Source organism: Glycine soja, chromosome 8 (genome assembly GCF_004193775.1).
Source record: "Glycine soja cultivar W05 chromosome 8, ASM419377v2, whole genome shotgun sequence".
In the NCBI taxonomy this organism is placed as follows: Eukaryota; Viridiplantae; Streptophyta; class Magnoliopsida; order Fabales; family Fabaceae; genus Glycine; species Glycine soja.
Genome location: NC_041009.1, coordinates 18,838,805 through 18,861,316, shown reverse-complemented (window position 1 = coordinate 18,861,316; position 22,512 = coordinate 18,838,805). Strand labels below are relative to the sequence as shown.

At 36.9% G+C, this 22,512-nt stretch overlaps 1 protein-coding gene across 1 annotated transcript; it reads left to right on the top strand.

The window, feature by feature from the left end:
• Positions 1-251: 251 nt before the first annotated feature.
• Positions 252-16,087, top strand: LOC114422574 (SART-1 family protein DOT2-like). The gene is made up of 13 exons (XM_028389006.1): positions 252-417; positions 921-1,691; positions 2,916-3,039; positions 3,136-3,187; positions 5,190-5,303; positions 5,393-5,489; positions 5,608-5,674; positions 5,767-5,826; positions 6,033-6,645; positions 7,013-7,389; positions 10,127-10,347; positions 15,527-15,611; positions 15,704-16,087. Exons 2-13 carry the CDS (start codon positions 928-930, stop codon positions 15,776-15,778), a joined length of 2,649 nt encoding a protein of 882 aa, XP_028244807.1. The 5' UTR covers positions 252-417; positions 921-927; the 3' UTR covers positions 15,779-16,087.
• The last annotated feature ends 6,425 nt before the right edge of the window (positions 16,088-22,512 follow it).

Genomic DNA, 22,512 nt, shown 5'->3' with positions numbered 1-22,512 from the left:
ACTGTAGAAACAATTTGCCAAAAGTTACACAAACAATTTAGTTATTAAGGTGAAATACGAATTACTAGATTAGTATTATAATATTATAATTTTTTAACCTAATAAAAATTGAATTTTTAAAATCAAACTTTTTGGATGAATTTCTTTTTATTAAATCAAATAGAAAGAATTTATATTTAATTCACTGTAGAAATAATTTTCCTAAAACTACACTAGCAGTTAAATTATTAAGGTGAAATACGAAGTACTACATTATTGTCTGCGTTCCTCCTCCCTCTGTGAACAAAAACTTCCTTTGACAGACGAAACGCTGCGTTGAGAGTAGTGGCGCCCAAATTCTGCACTGAACCGAACTCTCTGTTCGTTCGCGTTGCGCTCTCTCCGAAGGATTCGTTTCAATTCGAAAACTCTCTGAAGGTGTGATTCTTGCTTTTTCTCTCTGCTATTCCACTCTTCAATATTTTTTGGGCGTTCTCAGAACTCTCCATTTTCTCACATTTTCAATTTCATTTCACCGTATTTTTCTTTTTGATTATTCAAAATCGCGAAATCGGTTCTTCAATCGTCCGAGGTTGCGTTCTCTTTTAGGGTTTGTGTCTGCCCTTAAGGTCTTTGATAAATGTTTTCATTGCTTTGATTTGTATTCGAATCTCAGCTTCAGATTTTTCGAATTTATGTTTGTAATAAATGAGTTGTTTCTTTAGTTCAATTATTTATTTATGTTTTCACTGTGAGGATGCTATAGGTTTCTGGTTTTATTGTTAATTAGTAGCTAATTAGTTATTTGATCAGGGTACGATGGTTTTGGTGTGATAATTAGTGTTTATTTGATTAGGGTTATTTAGTTATTTGATCAGGGAACGGTGTTTGTTTGTTAATTAGTTGATTTCTGATTTAGTTTAATGGTTTTGGTTTGTTAGTGTTCTGATGGATGTGGAGTGGTCTGATTCACGGTACGATGGTAGAAATGATAAGGAGGATTCCCCGGTGAGGGAGCAATATGACAATGATGGGGCGGAGAAATCTAGCAAGCATAGAGGCAAGGACAGGAAGAAGGAGCACCGTCGGGAACATCCAAAGGATGCTTCAAAAGAAGGAAGGGAACGGAAGAAGGAAGATAGGGACGAACGTGAGAAGGATCGTGGTAATGATAAGGCAAGGGAGAAGGATTATGATAGGGAGAAATATAGGGAGAAGGAGCGTGAGAGGGATAGGGATAAGAAGGACCGGAGTAAGGATAAAGAGCGTGAGAAGGAGAGAGAGGTGGAGAAAGACAGTGATAGAGTGCGGGAGAAAGAGAGGGGTAAAGAGAAGAGCAGAGATAGGGATAGGGAAAGGGAAAGGGAGAAAGAAAGGGATAAAGCAAAGGAAAGAGAGAGGGAGAAGTACAGAGATAGAGAGAAGGAGAGAGAAAGCTATAGAGATGGGGACAAGGATAAGGGGAAAGATAAAATTAGAGAGAAGGAGAGGGAGACGGATCGAGATAAAGAAAGGACGAGAGATAGAGTGAGCAGAAAGACTCATGAGGAAGATTATGAACTGGATAATGTTGATGATAAAGTAGACTACCAAGACAAGAGAGATGAGGAGATTGGCAAGCAGGAAAAGGATTCAAAGCTTGACAATGATAATCAAGATGGTCAAACATCAGCACATCTGTCATCAACAGAACTTGAAGACCGCATCTTGAAGTAAGTAATTTATCCTTACTTCTTTTATTTGCTATATTTTCTTTTACTTTTGTAGTTTTATTTACTACTGGACTCTCCAATGTAAGGGCAGTTAGTTTTGACTAACTGCACCTCATTAGGATACAAGGCTATATTCTGTTAGTTTCTGTTAGTGTTAGTTAGAATCTGTTTTCTGTTAGGATAACAGATCAGATATATATACCTCTGTATGTAACTAACTGCAACTACCTTTCCCAATCAATAAAAATCAGTTTCACTTTTCTTCAGATTTCTCTCTTCTCTCTCTCAGTTTATTCAACAAAATTGGCCTACCCTAACTGATCCTACCAGGAATATTTTCTAATCCTGTAAGGATGCGTACTCTACAACTAATCACAAGGAAAACATGACATGAAAGACCCATTAACACCTGTAGAACAAGGACCTATGGCTAAATACAACCCTAGACCAGGAAATATGGAAATTTCTAAAATTAAAAATAATTAAGAGTAACAAATGTCCATAACTGCGAAACAGTCAATCAGCCAGATCTATGAAATATGACAATCAGCCTCATAAGTAACCATATGTAAACCCAGTATGTTTGGAAGTTTTATAGCAGAGGGGGAAGGGAAGTGGTGGGCAAGGAGAGAGAATTACTTCCCATTGTTTGGATATTTATCAGTTTATGTAAGGAAAGCATCTGCTTCTATTGTTTTTAGGAGTTCTCAAAATTAAATGAATGAAGCCCCCCCTCCTCCTCCTCCTCCTCCTTGTGGGTCTCCTTTAGATATTTTTAAAAATGAAGTGCCACTATGTTATTTTAGACCTTTTTTTTTTCTTCCAAAAGGTTCTCTAGCTTCTGAGAAAAACAATGTCATCAGTTTTCACTTTAGAAAACATTTGATTATTTTAAATAAATTTAAACATTATATTTGTAAAACACAAACAAATAGATCTTGAATAAAAAACACCCTTCCCCTTAGGTGGAAGGAAGATGAACACATCTTTCTCCTTTTGCTTCCTTACAAATCTTCTAAACAAGGATTTTAGTTACATTCACCCCTCCCATCCAATACAAAGATAGCATGATGCTCTTTAATTTTAGGTTTTTTTAATGCGATTTCTGCGATCAACTTATCGACTTATTTTGATGATTGTGTTCTTAATATTATATTTCTAGGTTTAAAACTTAAAAGTATGAGACTTTAATGTTGTGACAAGATTCTTTTTATTTTGGATAAGGATGAAAGAATCAAGGACAAAGAAGCAGCCTGAAGCTGATTCTGAGATCTCAGCATGGGTTAATAAAAGCCGCAAGATAGAAAAGAAAAGAGCATTTCAGCTCTCAAAGATTTTTGAGGAGCAGGTTTTTTCCACCTTTATCTCGCACCTAGAATATGTTCTGTAAGATATCTCCCAATTTAAATATGTAATTAATACAACATGATCAAAATTTTCACAGGACAACATTGCAGTAGAGGGAAGTGATGATGAGGATACAGCCCAACACACTGGTAAACTTCTTTATTTCTTTTTTCTCCCTTCCACCTATTGCCCAAAGAAATTTACTTTTTGAATACCCAATTTATTTTAGAGGTTTTCAGGATAACTTTTAGGAACAGTTGAAAATTTTTGGGGTTACTAAATGTCTAAATGTTATTAACTTTACTCCTGTGACATGCATATAATAATATGGATGATTATACAATAGATTATATACGCATTAAATAAAACATTATAGGTTCATTATATTATCCTAGGAGAATTAATTTAAACCTCATGATATATTTTAATTAAAGATGGTTTTCTTGTGAAAATAAAATGAGAAGAATAAATAAATAATATAAGTTTTACTACTTCTCTCTAAGAACAATTACTTTTGACATCATTATGCTAATTATATTCCCAATCAAATTGAGCAATTTAATCAATAGATAGCTCCTTGTAATTTCATTAGAATTTTAATTAGGTCCCTATTGTGTAAAAACTTTTAATGAAGTCCTTGTAGTTTTAAAGTTTTATAATTAACTCCGTAAGAAACCGAAGAGACTAAATGGCTAATTCAATTAATCTCAGTGCCTACTGCCAAGCAATTAAAGTTGAATCATACTCTTGCTTTTTAGTGGTTTAGTTATCATTGAACACCTTTATATATACAGGGGATTTAGGGATTTGATGATAAATGTATTTTAAGAAACAAGGTTTTGTGTAAAAGCCAAGAGGTTGCTCAATATTGATAAATTTTTAAAACTATCAGGATTTAATTATAAGTATTTAAACTACAGGGACCTAATTAAAAATCTAATGAAGTTATAGGAACAGTTAAATCCATTTAGCCTTAAATTAAATACAAGTAAAATAGACTGGCCACATATATGATTGCAGATGGCTTGATTATTAAAACAAAAGCTCATGTTCTATGGCAGCAATTTGATTGCTGTTGGTTGTGATGACTGTGTCAGTGGGAGATAGCATCAGTATTGCCTCTATGTGTCATTTTGCAGTTGCTGGCTACAGTGGCGGGCTCATTTAGGAGTGTTTTTATAGAGTGGAAATCAAGGGTGTTTCATGGCCAATTCATAACTATAGAAGCCAGTCCACTAACATGCAAAATATTCATTTTGCCCACCCCCAGTTTTCATTAGCCAGCTTATTTAAGATTTATTTTAGGATTTCCTACCATGTTCTGCTTCTGAACCTCTTTAGGGTTAATTTTTCCGTTTGGCAAACCAGCAGCTAAAATGCAGAAGCTCTATTTTTCTAGAGTCTATGTCAGGAAAAATAAGAAGAGGAAGGGACAGAATGATGAGGTGGTAGAGAGAGAAAGGGGTGAGCAAATTGTGTGAGGGATTCTGTTATATGGGGATCGTGTAGGGAGAGAAAGGGTATGATGAGAGAATCATTTTTCAGTTAGGGGCAGAGAAATTTCTATTCTCTGAAGGAGCATAGCTCTGTGGGCAGTAGGAATAGTTCATTCCTCTGCATTTTTCCTTTTATATCTGAAATTATACGTTGGTTACTTTCCATTATCGATCCATTTTATCTTTATTTGTTATTCTGTGAATTTGGTTTGCATCACATTCCAAGCTCAGGTTTCAATTTTTTATGTCTAATATTAATGATGATTGTGTGTAGACTATGACTTTTGAATTTTGATTATTAATGATGGATATGTTTTTAGGTTTAAGTAAATTTTTTTACCATTTGTATGTGTGTAACATAAACATTAAATTTATCCATTATATTTTATATAGTGTGGACATCCAGCTATACACTATACTGTAGTAGTGCAATAGCTGTTGTGGAGTCTATCTTTGCCATGATATTGACAATTATGGTTGATGTACAACCTGATTGATATTGCTATCCAATGCCACCTGAAAAACTGATGTTAAAATCCTAAACTTTATCCAGAAGCTTAGGGCATTTAAGTTATTTCTTGGGGGTTATGAATCTTTGTTTTATTGTTTGATAATCTTGTTGGTAAAATATACTTGTATATTGAATATCTGACAGATAATTTGGCGGGGGTGAAAGTTCTTCATGGCCTCGATAAAGTTATGGAAGGCGGAACAGTAGTTCTAACTATTAAAGATCAGCCCATACTTGCTGATGGTGATGTTAATGAAGGTACAACTGCTTGCTGCACTGTTATATTATTCAAGTTTGAAGTCTGTGAGTGACACATCTTTGTAATAGTTTTTGTTCTCACGTGGCAGATGTTGACATGCTTGAGAACATTGAAATTGGAGAACAGAAACGACGAGATGAGGCTTATAAAGCTGCAAAAAAGAAAACTGGCGTATATGATGATAAGTAAGATGTTCATTAATCATTACTGTTTTCAATCTATAATAGAAATAATGGAAATATTAACCAACATGAACTAATGGAATAGAAAGAAATCATATGAAGCATGTGCTCTCAATTTCAGGTTCCATGATGACCCCTCCACGGAGAAGAAAATGCTTCCACAGTATGATGATCCAGCTGCAGAAGAGGTTTGCTGCTTTTCCTTGTTACATTTCGAAAAACAGATGATGAGTAATGTAGTTTTTGTGCATGCTTGTACTCATTAGATTCTTTTATTCAGGGTTTAACTTTGGATGGAAAGGGACGATTCTCAGGTGAAGCTGAGAAGAAACTTGAAGAGGTTAGTTATGCTTTTCTTTTACTTTATGAAATAATGTTCCTAGAAAGTAACTAAGTTTCTAATTTTTCATGCTTGAGTTTTCTGTGATCAGGATATTGTTGTATTGTTTGTGACTGCCATTAAGTTGGTCACATGAATGCCATATGTTGATGTGTTTTGCTTTTTTGTTTTTTCCTGAGAGGCATCTTTTTTCTACCTATTACCAGCTGCGAAGAAGGTTAACGGGTGTTTCCACGAATACCTTTGAAGATCTAACTTCATCTGGAAAGGTATCATCTGATTACTATACTCATGAAGAAATGCTAAAATTTAAGAAGCCCAAGAAGAAAAAATCTTTGCGGAAGAAAGATAAGCTGGACATCAATGCCCTTGAAGCTGAAGCTGTCTCTTCTGGATTGGGGGTTGGTGACCTTGGTTCTCGGAAAGATGTAAGGAGGCAAGCCATCAAAGATGAGCAAGAAAGGTTGGAGGCTGAGATGAGAAGTAATGCTTACCAGTCTGCTTATGCTAAAGCAGACGAAGCCTCCAAATTGCTGCGTCTGGAACAAACTCTCAATGTTAAAACAGAGGAAGATGAAACTCCAGTTTTTGTAGATGATGATGAGGATCTTCGTAAGTCCTTAGAGAAAGCGAGAAGATTAGCTCTTAAAAAGAAGGAGGGGGAAGGGGCATCTGGTCCTCAAGCTATTGCGTTGCTTGCCACCTCTAATCATAATAATGAGACTGATGATCAAAACCCTACAGCTGGAGAGTCACGAGAAAACAAGGTGGTCTTCACAGAGATGGAAGAATTTGTCTGGGGTCTCCACATTGATGAAGGTAATTTTTATTTATGTGGTTGTCTAAATAATGAATTTCACTAGAGTATTATAAGTATGACTGTCATGATTAAATTTAAAAGGGATCAGTTTTCTTTTTATTTCCATTTGGTTTGCTGGAATTCCGTTCCTTTCTTTTGGCAATCTTCTATTTAATCTTTACTTCCGTTGTGCTTTTGTTATTGACATCTATGTTGATGATGCAATAATAATTTGAATGTTTGTGATGTAATTATTCTTTTTTATGTTTAATATAGTAGGTGTTCTGACAAAGAAATGTTTTGTTAGCTTGTTGTTAGTCCATAAAGTATATAATGGTGAAGCTGATAAGTAGATATAACTTGGGTATGTTGCTCTCTACATTTCAGAAGCACGTAAACCAGAAAGTGAAGATGTTTTCATGCATGATGATGAAGAGGCTAATGTTCCTGATGAAGAAAAGATTAATGAGGTTGGTGGATGGACTGAAGTTCAAGAAACTAGTGAAGATGAACAACGCAATACAGAAGACAAAGAAGAAATAATTCCTGATGAAACTATCCATGAAGTTGCTGTAGGGAAAGGATTGTCAGGTGCTTTGAAACTGCTTAAAGAGCGAGGAACACTTAAAGAAAGCATTGAATGGGGTGGCAGAAACATGGACAAGAAGAAAAGTAAATTGGTTGGGATCGTAGATGATGAAGAGAAGGAAGCACAGAAGACAAGGGAAATTCGCATTGAAAGGACAGATGAATTTGGGAGAATTGTAAGTTTTCCACATTCTTCACCTCTTATTTTTGTTTTTATATAGAACTAGATCATATTATGTTGTTTTTTTATCACTGCATTGACATTTTTGCCTTGAACAATAATCTTTAGAGGCAAACTTTATGATCACTTAATAATCTTATACACATTGAATTTCATTATTTCAACTGTTTGTTTGAGAGTTCTCAATAATTAAGTCAAGTATGCACAGTTTCAATTTATAAATTATTTGATATTTAAGCAACTTTATTTTAATGATAATACACGTTTCAAATTGTAAGTGTTAGTTATAAGACTACATGTGAATGTTCAATTTATCCAAAATTTGACACACATGATCATCAGGATAATATCACATAATTCATTGGTTGGGTTTTTCAAATTTGTATTCTAGAATTAGTTAAGTGGAGCAAGTTTGCCAAACTCATTCCCGGTGTTAGTAGATTCTTCCCCATAAAACTATGGTTCGTTAATTTTATTTAGCTGTCTTCGTTTCCCCTAATCTCCTATTTAATTTTTGACTTTTATTGTTTTTCATTTTTCTTGTTTGGATTGATTTAGTTGTGTAATTGTTAGGCTCTGAATGTGCTGATGGTAATACTGTATTTTATGTGAATTACTGAGACTGAGTTTAACCTTTTAGGTCCACTGATTACAAATCAATCTTTTGAGTCTGAGTAAGAAATTCAAATTGTCAAGGGTGTATAATTTTGATACATGCATGTAGACTTGTATAAATATGCTGTGTGTGTGTGTGTGTGTGGTAGCAGTGTTTTCAGGACTGCGAGTTTATTCGCATACTTGCATGATCCTTCAATTTTTTGGGGTCCAACGAGCTTAATATTATGGAGGGTCGCTTGCAATTGTGAATTTTCTCTTCAACTCACAGGATTGTCGGTCCTGAATGAGTTCCGATGAGATGGGCTTTCCAGTTCGAGTTTGGCCTGACCCAGTTTGAAAACATGTAAAGCCCTCTCTTAGGCTTCCCAAAATGAAAGCCAAAATCATGCTCAATGCATAGACGAAGAACGTGCACCACCTGTCTTTCTCTCCACCTTGTTCCCTGCCTCTTCCGTCTCCTTCTGATGTTGGCGCTCCCTCTTGTGTGCTCTTCTTCCTGTTCGAAAAAATCTGTTGCTCTATTCTCTGTTGTTGGTTGAATTTTTGCTTCTTGTTGCTTGCAGCTGCTTTTCTTGCTTGCCTACTGCGGCTGTGTATTGCATGCTCTATTGGGTGTTCACTATTCGGTATTTTTTGTTGGCTGAGTGAGGGTTCATATCACTGAGAGGAGTGCTTCAGGTGGTTGTGTTCTTGCTTGTCCGAGGGGTGTCAGGTGATAGTTGTTGGGTGTTCTCTGTTCAGTATTTGGGTGCAGAGTAATGTGTGCTCAATTTTGAGTTGTGTTATGTGTTGGATCTTAATCTTTATGATTTGTTTTGAGTTATGCATTATTTTTATCATCTACATTACTTTTTAAGTATGTGTATGTGTATGTGTATAAATATAATTTTGCATATGCACATAAGTTCTTCAATCCGAGTTATGATCCTCAAGTTACGATCTTTTACCCTCCCTTCTGAACCTCTTACAATCCTCAAGTTTCACAACATTTTGTGGTAGGGTATGGTGTCTTTTCTTTTAATTGCCAAAAGAAAAGATGATATGGAATGTATTGTGCTTTGGAATAGAAAAGTACCACACCATTGTGTCCAGAGATTTGTTTTGTATGCTTGTGAGTTCTGATATATATATATAGAGAGAGAGAGGAGGGAATGAGGGATCAACTTATATCATGAGTAACTCTGTTAGGGTTACTCCTCATCCTCATCATTCATTTTCTTGGAATCTAACGGATAAGATTAATGACTTATTACAACCATTAGATTTCAAGAAAATGAATGATGGGATGAAGAGTAACTCTAAAATTCTTTTGGAGTAAGTTGATCCATATATATATATATATGAGGAGGGATCAAATTACACCAGTATAACTTTGAGCTACTATTATATCATTCAATAACTGTCAATTGGATAATATTTTTTTTAGAATACACCGTTGGATTAAAAGTTCCTTTCACATAGATCATATGTACAAAATTTCATATAGATTAAAAATATGAATAAAAATTCAAAATTATTTGCTATCTCATTCATGTAGATTAAAATCGATGTAATATAAACTTTTCAAAATATACTAAAATATGGATCATTTGATTTCTTATTTATTGTTGTTAAATTTTGACAGAGACAATCTTGATAATATGTGAATATAGTTCAACAATTGGATCGATAAAAATCACATTCTATAGAAAGCTATTAAATAGTGTAATAGTTGTTTAAGTTACACCAGTGTAATTTTATCCCCCCCCCCCCCCCCCCCCCTTCTCTCTCTCTCTCTCTCTATATATATATATATATAGTGCGTGTGTGTGTGTGTTTGTTTGTTTGGCTCCAACTGGAGAAATTATCACTTATTTTTGCTATCTCTCTAAGAGAACTTTATAAATATTTTTCTATATTTATTTAATACCAAACAGGAGCAGAATGTGTGTGTGACTGTGTGTGTGTTGGTATGTGTGCTTAATGATTATAATATTTAATGCTGGTGAACCTTCAAATTGAATATCAATGCAATTTTTCAATCAGTTTTAGTATCATTCTTTGCAAGTTTCAGTTTTCAAATTGTAGTGGAGCATCACTTATCCTTGTTTGAATTATTCTTTTGTTGCATCCAGTTGACTCCTAAGGAAGCCTTTCGGATGATCTCTCATAAGTTCCATGGTAAAGGACCTGGAAAAATGAAGCAAGAAAAGCGTATGAAGCAATATTACGAAGAATTGAAGATGAAGCAAATGAAGAGCTCAGATACACCATCACTGTCTGTGGAGAGAATGAGGGAAGCTCAAGCTCGTTTGCAGACACCCTATCTTGTTCTTAGTGGTCATGTTAAACCAGGGTATGATTTTAACAATTCCTGAAGTTTTAATTTAAAAACTGTTTACATATTGTTGAAGTGTCTACTGGAATTGTGTGTAGTTCAGCACACACACACACACAACTCTTATTTATAATCAGAAATATTTACAAATAAGGGAAACTCATCTAATCTTGTAATCCCTAATGATTAGCTAAGATATGATTTTATTTAATCAATCTTAACAGATCTCCACAATATCTGTAACACTCCCCCTCAAGCTGGAGCATATATATCATATGCACCTAACTTGTTACAAATGTAATCAACCTGAGGCCCTTTAAGCGATTTAGTGAACACATTTGCTAACTGGTCACTGGAGTAGACAAACTTAGTGGTGATCTCTCCTGAGAGCACTTTCTCTCTTACAAAATGACAGTCTATTTCTATGTGCTTAATCCGCTCGTGGAAGACCAGATTGGAGGCAATGCAAAGAGCAACTTGATTATCACATGAGTTTAGTTCCCTAAGTGTCTCCAATTTGGAGTTGCTAAAGAAGTTGTTGTAGCCATGTAATTTCACTCGCAGCTGCTGCCGTAGGGCGATATTCAGCTTCTGCACTGGATCTAGCAATTGTATTTTGCTTCTTGCTTCTCCCTGAAATCAAGTTACCTCCAATCAAAACACAATAGGCAGAGCTAGACCTTCTGTCTGATGGTGATCCTGCCCAATCAGCATCAAAGTAACATAGAATTTTGGAATTGACTTTGTCTTCGTATAGGAGTCTGTGACCCGATGCCTTTTTGATATATTTGAGGATCCTCATGACAGCAATCGATGACTATCATGAGGATCGTTGATAAATTGGCTTACCACACTTACTGGGAATGTGATGTCCAGCCTGGTGACAGTTAGATAATTGAGTCTGCCAACAAGTCTACGATATCTTTCCGGATCATCTAATGGCTCCCCCTGACCGGAAGAAGCTTGAGGTTTGGATCCATCGTAGTGTCACTGGGGTGGCATTCAACCATACCAGTCTAAGTGAGAATGTCCAGTGCATATTTCTGTTGGGAAATAAACTGAAAGCGGATTGAGCAACCTCGATGCCCAAAAAATATTTGAGTGGGCCAAGGTCTTTCATCTGAAACTGGCGCTGAAGGTGAGATTTTAGGCGGAAAATATCATTGAAGTCATCACCAGTAATGACAATGTCATCAACATATACCACTAAATACGTGCAGAGACCAGATGAGGAGTGAAGGAAGAAAACAAAGTGGTCAGCCTCACAGCGAGTCATACCAAACTCAATTAAGGCGGAGCTGAAACGACCAAACCAGGCACGAGGGGATTGCTTCAGGCCATAAAGAGAACGTCGGAGGCGACAAACAAGGTGAGAGCCACCAGAAGCAATAAAGCCAGGGGTTTGATCCATATAGACCTCTTCTTGCAATTCACCATTTAAGAAGGCATTTTTAATATCCAACTGGTGTAGCGGTCATAGCAAGAAACAAACGAACAAAAGTCATATTGGCTACAGGAGAGAAGGTATCCCCATAATCAAGGCCATAGATCTGAGTATAGACCTTGGCAACCAATCGTGCTTTAAAGCGGTAAATACTGTCATCCGGTGCAACCTTCACTGTGTACACCCATTGACAACCAACTGTAGACTTGTCAGGAGGCAAAGGCACCAACTCCCAGGTGCCACTAGTCTGTTAAGCAGCCATTTCATCCAACATCGCCTGTCTCCATTGGGGATCAGTCATAGCTTCACCTATAGATTTAGGAATAGACACAGAATCTAAAGAGGAAACAAAAGAAAAATAGGAAGGAGACAATCGATGACAATAAAGAGTACACGCATATAAAGGGGCAGGATTGCAATTGGATCGAATTCCTTTGCGAATAGCAATGGGAAACTCGGGTAAAGGAGGTTCATGTGTAGGAGGCGTTGCCAGATTGCTGTTTGGAGCAGGAGATGGTGCTAGGGGATCTGTATGTGGAACCACCTGTGGATGCTCCTCCCTTCGTCGATAAACTAGTAATGGTGGTGGATCAGCAACTGCAGCCGGAGCTGCAACCGAAACATCAGGTTGATCATCTAGATGAGTAAGACTGTCAGCATCCTCAGAGAAGAAAGGAGAGGATTCAAAGAACGAGACGTCAGCTGAAACAAGGTAACGTTGAAGTTGTGGACAAAAGCAACGATATCCTTTCTAGAGCTGAGAATACCTAAGAAGGACACGTTTAAGGGACCTTGCAGAAAGTTTATCTTTTCCTGGGCTGATATCATGGACAAACACTTGTACAACCAAAGACACGAAGTAGGACGGGGTAGAGGTCATGCTGCGGATACAAGATGTTGTATGGGATTTGATTGTTGAGTATAGAGGAAGGCATGCGATTAATCAAGTAACATGCAGTGAGAATCGCATCATCCCAGAAGCAAAGTGGAACTTTATGATGAAGGAGAAGAGTACAAGTTGTCTCAACCACATGACGGTTTTTGCGCTCAACAACACCATCTTGCTGTGGTGTATGAGCACAAGAGGTCTGATGAAGAATACCCTGCGAGGTGAGAAAAGACTGGAATTTGGAAGACAAATATACTTTAGCATTATCCATGCGTAAAATTTTAATGGATGTCCCAAACTGATTAGCAATTTCATGGGAAAAACTTTGAAAGATATTGAAAACATCAGGATGGTATTTCATTAAGAAAATCCAAGTACAACGTAAAAAGTCATCAATAAACGTAACAAAATAGGAATAACCTAAAGTGGAACATACTCGACTAGGTCCCCAAATATCAGAGTGAACTAAAGTAAATGGTGACGCAATACATTTGCTGACACTAGACCTATAGGACTGACAAACATGTTTCCTTAACTGGCACGACTCACTAGATGGATTTAATCCTAGAAAGACTAGGAACTAAAAGACACAATTTCTCCAAGCTGGGGTGACCAAGACGCTATGAGCAAGATCGGCAGAAGAGGAGACACACGTAACTAGCAATGAAAGACGATGCAATCTCCTAATGTCTTGCTCCAATCGTCCGTTTGGTATGCCGATCCTGAACAAAAACAGATTTATTAACTAACAAGACAGAGAAATTAAGGGTGAGTGAGTTTGCTAATGAAATTTAAATTAAAAGGGAACCTAGGTACAAACAAGACAAAATGTAAAGGGAGGTTAGGGAGTGGGTGTGTTTGACCAATGCCATGGACTTTTAATCTGAGAACCATCTGCAAGAGTAACAGATCGCAAGGAGTCTGATAAAGACAATTGAGTGAAAAGGGATTGGTTACCGGTCATATGATTAGATGCACCGGAGTCAAGAATCCAAGGTCCAAGAGAAGGAGACTGAGAGATAAAGGCTACAAGATTACTAGACTGAGCCATGATAGTGATAGGCGAGGCAGATTGTTGGGCTGCCTGAAACTGAAGGAAGTCATGATAGTCATAGGCAGAAATAGTGACATCCGGAGGAGAGTCAGGGCTGGCAGAAGAGGTAATGCTGGTGACTTGGGCAACATTAGCTGATTTTGACGGCTCTTGGGCCTTTTTGCGACAATAGGCTTCAATAGTAGCCATGAGAGATTAGCCAAATAGGAATAAAAGGATCCATACAGAACCAAAAGAAGGGCGAGTGGAAGGCAAACAAAACCAAATAGCGCCAAACGCAGCCAAACAGGGCATGAACAGTGTCACCGGAAGGAGGCAAGTGCGGCGGAGGTGTCGCCAGAAGGTGGGTCGCCCGAAAATGGCGTCACGTGCCAGGTGACAAAGCCTGAGTTTCATCCGCGAAGGAACGGTGGTGTGTGCAGCAACGAGGCGGCTCATGTGGCGAAGAAGCGCGAGACTGTTCTCCGCGGTCTTGTGCTTGCGAAGCGGAGATGGAAGCAGCAAGGGATCAAACCCTATGCTCTGATACCATGTAGAAGTGTCTACTGGAATTGTGTGTAGTTCAGCGCACACACATAACTCTTATTTATAATCAGAAATATTTACAAATAAGGGAAACTTATCTAATCTCTATTATTAAGGAAACTAATATAATCTTGTAATCCCTAATGATTAGCTAAGATATGATTTTATTTAATCAATCTTAACAGATCTCCACAATATCTGTAACACATAATAAAATGAGAAACTAGGAGCATACATCATTTCATGATTTGCCGATTAAAGTTATTGTTGCAATGAGGGATACACTTTTTAAACTAAGATTGTTTCCTTTCCCTCTTCTTATAGCATTGTACTTTCTTTTGATTCATGTCTACATTTTGGAGTAAAGACTCTTTATTCTAACATTGAAGCATCGAACACCAGTTGGTGCGGGAGCATGTTGTTATCTGTAACTTGGACTGTTATCTATAATAGCTACATATTTGGCATAACTTGGTTCTTTAATAATTTTGACTAATTCTTTTTATCTTCCATCAGTGTCATGATGGGACATCCAGTCCATTTCTTGTCATTTCATTTACATCTTATTGTTGCCCTGCTTCTACCTTCATTTCTTGCTGTCTTTGGGGTTTGTTTGTGAAAAATGCAGCAGTGAAATAATTTAGTTGGGTATTCTCAGATAAAATCAGTTCTCACCAAAGGCTATAAAAGTTTATTTTGTGGCTGAATTCCAATATACTGTAAAATTTCCACTTAAAACAATCCCCTTCCTACTTTTGCCAAAAAATAAGTCCAATTCTTCTCCTTACGGCAGCATTCAGGACCTATTTTAAATAATTAAAAATTGATTGTGGCAAAAAGTGATTTGGCATGCTAAGAAGTAACTAGGGTTAATAATGTAAAATGGCTTTGGTTTGGCTTCCATAGGACTGTCATGTGATGCCGATTGTGGCCATGGTGGGTGACCTTTTGCACTGTATTCATCATCTTTAGTTTAGCAGTTGCTTTGTGATCCTTCATAGCATTTGGGGTTGGCCGTTTTGCATTGCTATCCAGATAACTACTGTGGAAGTAGGAACATTGTGTTGTGTTAGGAGTTGCATAACAACACCTTTTTTTTTCTCCCTACGATCTTATTATGCCAGTGAAAATTATAGTTTTGTACTGAATTGTGCAAGTCTTTGAAAATATCAAAAGAATTAAATAAATATAGCAAGCCTGGCTTCTGTGTAGTTTCTTCTATCTTCTCTTCCTTCCTTTTGCTTAGTTGATATACCAATGTATGTGACTGTTTTTCTATTGGCAGACAAACTAGTGACCCAAAAAGTGGTTTTGCAACTGTTGAGAAGGATCTTCCTGGGGGCTTGACACCTATGCTTGGTGATCGAAAGGTAATTTAGGGCGTGTTTAAGCTTTAGAAAAAGTGCTTTCATGGTATAGCTTTGCATGTTTCTGTTATTATTAATTTTTTTAATTGATTCAGGTAGAGCATTTTCTGGGAATTAAGAGGAAAGCTGAACCATCAAGCTCGGATACCCCAAAAAAGCCTAAATCATAACTCCTCGATCTACTAATGTTAAGCTAATATCCCTGCAAGCTTAGAAGTTTGACCCAAAGTGTTAATCTATTCTGTTGCTGACTGCAGATAATTTGCAGCATAATTTTTCGTGTTCAAATTTCGTTGGTAAAACTGGATTTCCTGGGAAGATGTATTTCAGTGGTTATATTTTTCCGAGCATTCGATGCGGTCCAGAATTCGGGATTCCTTTTGTACAAATAAGAGTTGATTTTCAATATATTACTTAAAATTATGGATCTTCATTAACTTGTTCCGCACGTACAATTTCAAAATGATTGATTTTGCTAATCCTGGAACTTATTTAGCATGTTCTTCAATATGCATGAGTTTATCGGTATTTCAGTATTTCATGTTGGAATTTTTTTACTAGTGTTTTGACTTGGTGCAATTTATTTTTGACCTGAAGGGATCAATGAGTTGGTAAGTAAACTGTAAAAGTAGAGATGTAGGATCTTATTTCAGGAGAAATAATCCCTGCATCATGACTAGTGTACCATGTGAGATTAAAAACAGAATGACAAACGGTAAAACATGGTGAGACATTATTTGTAGGAGAATCAACATTTGCGGAGTCAAAATAATATTGTTGATGTTTTACTTTGTCAATAACATTGATATTCATTTCGAATTGGCCAAGCTTCTTAGATAGCAACTTTTTATAGTTAAAACATTTGTATACATGTTATGGCCAAGCTTCTTAGTTACAATCCATTTTTTTTATGTTAACAATGACAAAATGGGGATTGTGCTCTTAGAATTTGAGCTTAGGGTTTAATCCAATCTATAAAAAAACTTGCTTCTAGGGTTGTCTTAGTTTTGTAAGGATTACGTTTACATTATTTCTAGTTGAGATCTTGTATACTGCCTCTGTTTCCTATGTATAAGACTATTTTCACTTAATTGTTTATCTTTTTTATAAGGTCTTCTAAAAGTTTGATGTATTAATTATTATTATCTTATAATGTTCTTACTTAATTAATTATAGTATATTTTTCTCCAAACATTAAGGATTAATTGTATTGTTTTTACCTTCAACTTTTTAATTTTTGGTGAATTTTACTTAACAAATTAATTTGGTGCATTTTATCCTAACTTTTAAGAAATTTGTGGATTCTATCCTCAATCATTTTACTCCTAACATATTGTACTTGTTATCCCAACTACATATTTTTTTGGCAAATTTTACACCAAACATTTTCTTCTTTAGCAAATTTTACCCTCAATCTTTTATTTTTTTTGATAAATTTTACCAAAATTTGTGTGCCTATTAATGGATAAATGACTCAAGGTAAAATTCTCAAGTTTCTCAAAAGTTTAGAATAAAATATGCCAAATTAAAATGTTGTAGGTAAAATTCACCAAAAATTAAAAAATTGAGAGTAAAAAATACAATTAAGTCAAACATTAATTACTTTTTGATGAGAAATAATTAAATGGAGAGAGAAATGAAGAATAAATTTAAAAGAATGATATAAATAATTAATAAATTTAATGTGATTGATTAAAAACTAAAATATATTTTTCGTCCCTATAAAATATCCAAAGTTTGGATTTCGGTCAGCAAAATTTTTTGTTTGTTTTCATCTCCTTTAAACTGTAAATGCTTGCCCACTCAAAATTGGTGATCCCAGCTTCTGTTTCTCTTTCTAAGCTGGTGATCCCAGCTTTTTTTCCTTATCTCCCTCCTCCCTTTGCCTCCGTTTTACTCTGTCGAACCTTTCCTGCTTGTGTCCCTCCTCTTCTCACCTCCATGACAACCACGATGACAAGTGATTCGGCATCCCCACACACTCCCTCTGAATATGGGACTTTGATGATGACTTCTTCCACCTCCCTCACTGGCTCGACCTCAACATTGTGCACCATTGTCTTTTCCTTCGCAGCAGATGCCTCCACATTGTGCCACATAGAATCTGTAATCAACCTCCTCCTTGTAATTTCTTCTTCTAATAATGAAAAGCATGACTACCATGCTCATCAGAATTCATTCGTCTCATTGAGTTCCCTTGTTTGTCCAAGAACTTCGAATCCCTTAGCTGAGTTCTTAGTTTTGCTACATCAATTGGTATCATCGAGCCTGTTCCTTCCTTGGTGATCAAGCAATGGCAGAGAACACACACAGTCAAGCTTCCCTTCGTGAAATGGAAGAGCGTCTCAGCAGCAAAATGGAATCAAGATTTGTCGAGCTCGTTGCTTCCATGCAACAAATAATACATGGAATGTTTCAGCAGAGGCAACAAGATTCTCCAGCAGCAAGCAATCCACTTAGAGGTGAGAGATCCAACCCCTATTCTTGTGGCACTCGATTGGATAGGTTGGACTTTCCAAGATTCCATGGTGAAGGAATAAAACAATGGCTGATCCAGTGTAAAACTTTTTTTTCGGTTGATAATACACCTGATGAATTCAAGGTATGTTTAGCAGTAGTTCATTTCGAAGGAAAAGCACTACAGTGGCATAGTGCTTACATAAAATCTGCAGGATTGGAGAATTTGCCTTCTTGGAATGAATATCAGATCTTGTTACTTGATCATTTTGGAGATGTTTGTGAAGATCTCATGGCGAATTTAATGAAGCTCAGGCAGACAGGATCCATCATAGAGTATCATGAGGAGTTTGACTCAATTGTATCAAGAGTGGATCTTTCTGATGAGCATCAACTTAGCTGCTTTTTAGGAGGATTAAAACAAGAGGTTCAGATGATTGTTCAAATGTTTCAGCCAAATTCTATTCGAAAGGCTTATTCCCTTGCAAAGATGTATGAATCTTCCTTCTCCAATACACAAGCCAAACCATTTGTCAAGAACCAGAAATCTTCCTTTGTTCCTAAACCACCCCTACTTCCAAACCTCCTAGATCAACCAATCCTTTAACCATCAATCCCTCCACCAAACCACAAACACCTAAGCACTTAACTCCCGCATACATGGCTGAAAGAAGATCGAAGGGCCTATGCTACTTTTGTGATGAACCATTTACACCTGAACATGGCCTTACACATAAGAGATTGCATATCCATGTGTTGGAAATTGAAGATGAAGAGGAGGGCCCTGGACCTCAACAACTTGATGCTAATGTGGGTACTGAACCTGATTCAGAACCTTTAATTTATGTGAATGCATTAAAAGGAGTAGCTAATTTTTGAACCATGACAGCCATTGGTTATTGTGGAAAGAAACCTCTCCATATTTTAATTGATAGTGGAAGCACCCATAACTTTTTGGACTTACACATAGCTCAGAAGATGGGCTATCAAACAGAAGCTATGGACATTGTTTCTATCACTGTAGCAGATGGAAATAAAGTCTAGATTTCTTCAAAGGTTCCAAAATTTTCTTGGTCAATTCATAATACCAACTTTACTTTTGATATGATGTTGTTACCTCTTCGTTGCTGTGATTTAGTATTGGGAATTGAATAGTTGGTAACACTATGGGACATCACATGGAATTTCAACAAATTGACAATGGAATTTTTTGTCCATGGAAAAAGGCATGTCCTGAGAGGAGCTACTCTTACCAATCTGGCCACTGCCCAAAAACAACATCTTCATAAAACTATCTCGTATGGTGTTCACCTCTCTCTGATTAGTTTGCAATCTGAAGCTGCTCCACTCTTTGACTACTCATGCTAGTCAATAGGTACTGCCGCCTGATATTAATAGTTTGTTACTCGAATTCATAGATGTTTTTTAGGAACCATCTGGTCTTCCCCTTTGTCGAGTTGGCCATGATCACAAGATTCCTTTAATGCAAGGAGCTAACCCTGTCAACAAGAGGCCCTATAGGTATGCTAAACAACAAAAAGACATTATTGATGGATTGATTTAGGACTATTTAAAGTCATGAATTATACTGAAGAGTGGCAGTCCTTATGCAAGTCCAGTGGTGTTGGTGGGAAAGAAAGATGGGGCCTGGAGGTTTTGTGTGGAATATAGGGATCTCAATAAGGCAACTGTCAAGAACAAATTCCCTATACCATTAGTAGAAGACCTTCTGGATGAGTTGTATGGGTCAACCATTTTTTCCAAAATTGACTTAAGAGCTGATTACAATCAAGTTCGAATGGATGCAGTTGATATTCACAAAATTGCTTTCAGAACTCATGCGGGCCACTTTGAATACTTAGTGATGCCCTTTGGGCTTACCAATGCTCCTGCCACGTTTCAAGGGCTGATGAATTCAGTTTTTCAGCATTACTTGAGAAGGTTCTTACTTGTTTTCTTTGATGATATACTCATATACAACAGAAGTATGGAGGACCACCTTTCTCATCTATATCAGGTTCTTCTTACTATGAGAACTCACTCCTTGTATGCTAAGAAATCCAAATGCTACTTTGCTGTTGACAAGGTGGAATATTTGGGCCATTTTATTACTAAAGAAGGAGTTTCCACGGATCCTTCAAAAATTGCAGCACTAAAAGATTGGGCCCTACCACAAAACTTGAAGCAATTAAGGATTTTCTTAGGTCTTGCAGGTTATTACAGAAGATTTGTAAGTCAATATGGTGCTATTGCAAAACCCTTGACTGATATGTTGAAAAAGGATCATTTTAGTTGGTCTTCTACAACAAAAGATGCATTTCAGGAATTAAAGCAAAGGTTAGTAGCATCACCAGTTTTGGCACTACCAGATTCTTTTAAGGAATTTGTGGTGGAGGTGGATGCTTCTGGCCTAGGCTTAGGCGTTGTGTTAATGTAGAATCACCACCCAATTGCCTTCATCAGTAGAGGTTTGAACACACAACAATAGTCCTTGTCAACATACAAGAAGGAATTATTGGCAGTTGTGTTTGCAGTCCAAAAATGGAGGCACTACTTACTCCCCAAGAAGTTCATCATTAGAACTGATCATAGAAGTTTGAAGTACATCCTAGAGCAGAGATTGTCCACAACATTCCAGCAAAAGTGGTTGGTAAAGTTGATGGAATTCGATTTCAACATAGAGTATAGAGAGGGTCGAGAAAATATGGCGACATATGCTTTATCTAGACTTGATTCCCCTGAGATCATTGCCTTACAGGTTCATCAGCCTGATTCTAGCATGCTCTCTAGGATCCAACAATCCTGGCAGAAAGATCCTATCTTACAACATCTTGTTAGTGACTTAAAAAGCAATCCCTCTTCTCACAAACATTATACTTGGGTTCGGAATGAGCTGAGGAGGAAAGGTAGATTAGTCATTGGCTCAGACTCCCAACTAAGACAAGACATTCTCTTTTGGATTCATGTTTCAGCTTGTGGTGGCCATTCAGGTAAAGATGCTACCTTGCAAAAGATGAAAAATGTGGTTTATTGGAGAGGCTTGTCCAAGGCTATTAAGTTTTTTGTGTTTCAATGTGCCACTTGCCAAAGGAGTAAATATGACACAACTGCATCTCCAAGCTTGCTTAGGCCTTTACCTATTCCTAAGCATGTATGGCAACACATCACCATGGACTTCATTGAAGGTCTTCCTTTTTCTTTTGGTAAACAAGTCATTTTTATAGTAGTAGATAGGCTTAGTAAGGCAACTCATTTCATGGCCTTATCACATCCTTATACTATTGCGGATGTGGCCCAATGCTTCCTTGATAATGTCTTTAAATTGCATGGGTTTCCTGGCACCATTACCAGTGATAGGGATCCTGTTTTTGTTAGTCACTTTTGGAAGGAATTTATGTCCTTTCAAAGGATTCAGGTATAGCTTTCTATAGCTTATCACCCACAAACTGATGGTCAATCAGAAGTGGTGAATAGATGCCTTGAAACATATCTCAGGTGCATGTGTAGTGACTCTCCAACACAGTGGTCCAAATGGTTGCCTCTTGCGGAATGGTGGTACAATTCCACTTACCACAACACTATTAAAGCAAGCCCTTATGAGATTGTGTATGGCCAAGCTCTTCTTGTTCATTTGCCTTCTCTTCCGGGGGAATCTAAGATTGCTTTGGTTGATAGAAGTTTGCAGAAACGTGAGGAAATGTTAAAGTTACTCAAATTCCACATGAAGAGAGCCCAGGACAGAATGAAGCAACTTGTAGATAAAGGCAGATCTGATAGGAGTTTTCAGATTGGTGACTTGGTTTATGTAAAATTACATGCTTATCGCCAAGTTTCTGTGCAGGCTAGAACCAATGCAAAGTTGGCCCCTAAGTACTATGGCCCATTTCCAATAGTAGACAAGATTGGTGCTATTGCGTACAAGCTTAAATTGGCTCTTGGATCAATGGTTCATAATGTCTTCCATGTTTCTCACTTAACGAAGTTTAATGGTACTGCTACTGTTGGGAACTTTAGTCCTTCACCTTTATTGGATACTTCTCAAAAGGAACCTGCAGCTATCATTGACAAAATGACAGTCAAGAGAGGCAGTCGTGCTGTAACCAAAGTTTTGGTTCAATGGAAGCATCAGCTACTTGAAGATGCAACTTAGGAATTCTTTTATGACTTGAAGCAGAAGTTTCCTCACTTTAATCCTTGAGGACAAGGATTCTTTTGGGTGGGAGGAATTGATACAGGCTTAGGAAGGTAGTTAGTTAGTTAGACTCAATTTTGTTAACTTCTGTTAGTTGAAAAAGCAGTTAGACAGTTAGGCAGTTAGTGGTTGAGATCTATAAGTAGTAATTGGCAGGTAAGGAAACATTTTGAATAGAATCTATAATCAACCTCCTCCTTGTAATTTCTTCTTCTAATAATGAAAAGCATGACTACCATGCTCATCGGAATTCAT

Excerpts from the sequence above, each read along its gene's own strand:
- LOC114422574 (XM_028389006.1), top strand. The coding sequence starts at position 928 with ATGGATGTGGAGTGGTCTGATTCACGGTACGATGGTAGAAATGATAAG. Across the intron at positions 5,304-5,392 it reads TGATGGTGATGTTAATGAAG|ATGTTGACATGCTTGAGAAC; the intron begins GTACAACTGCTT and ends CTCACGTGGCAG. Across the intron at positions 7,390-10,126 it reads CAGATGAATTTGGGAGAATT|TTGACTCCTAAGGAAGCCTT; the intron begins GTAAGTTTTCCA and ends TGTTGCATCCAG.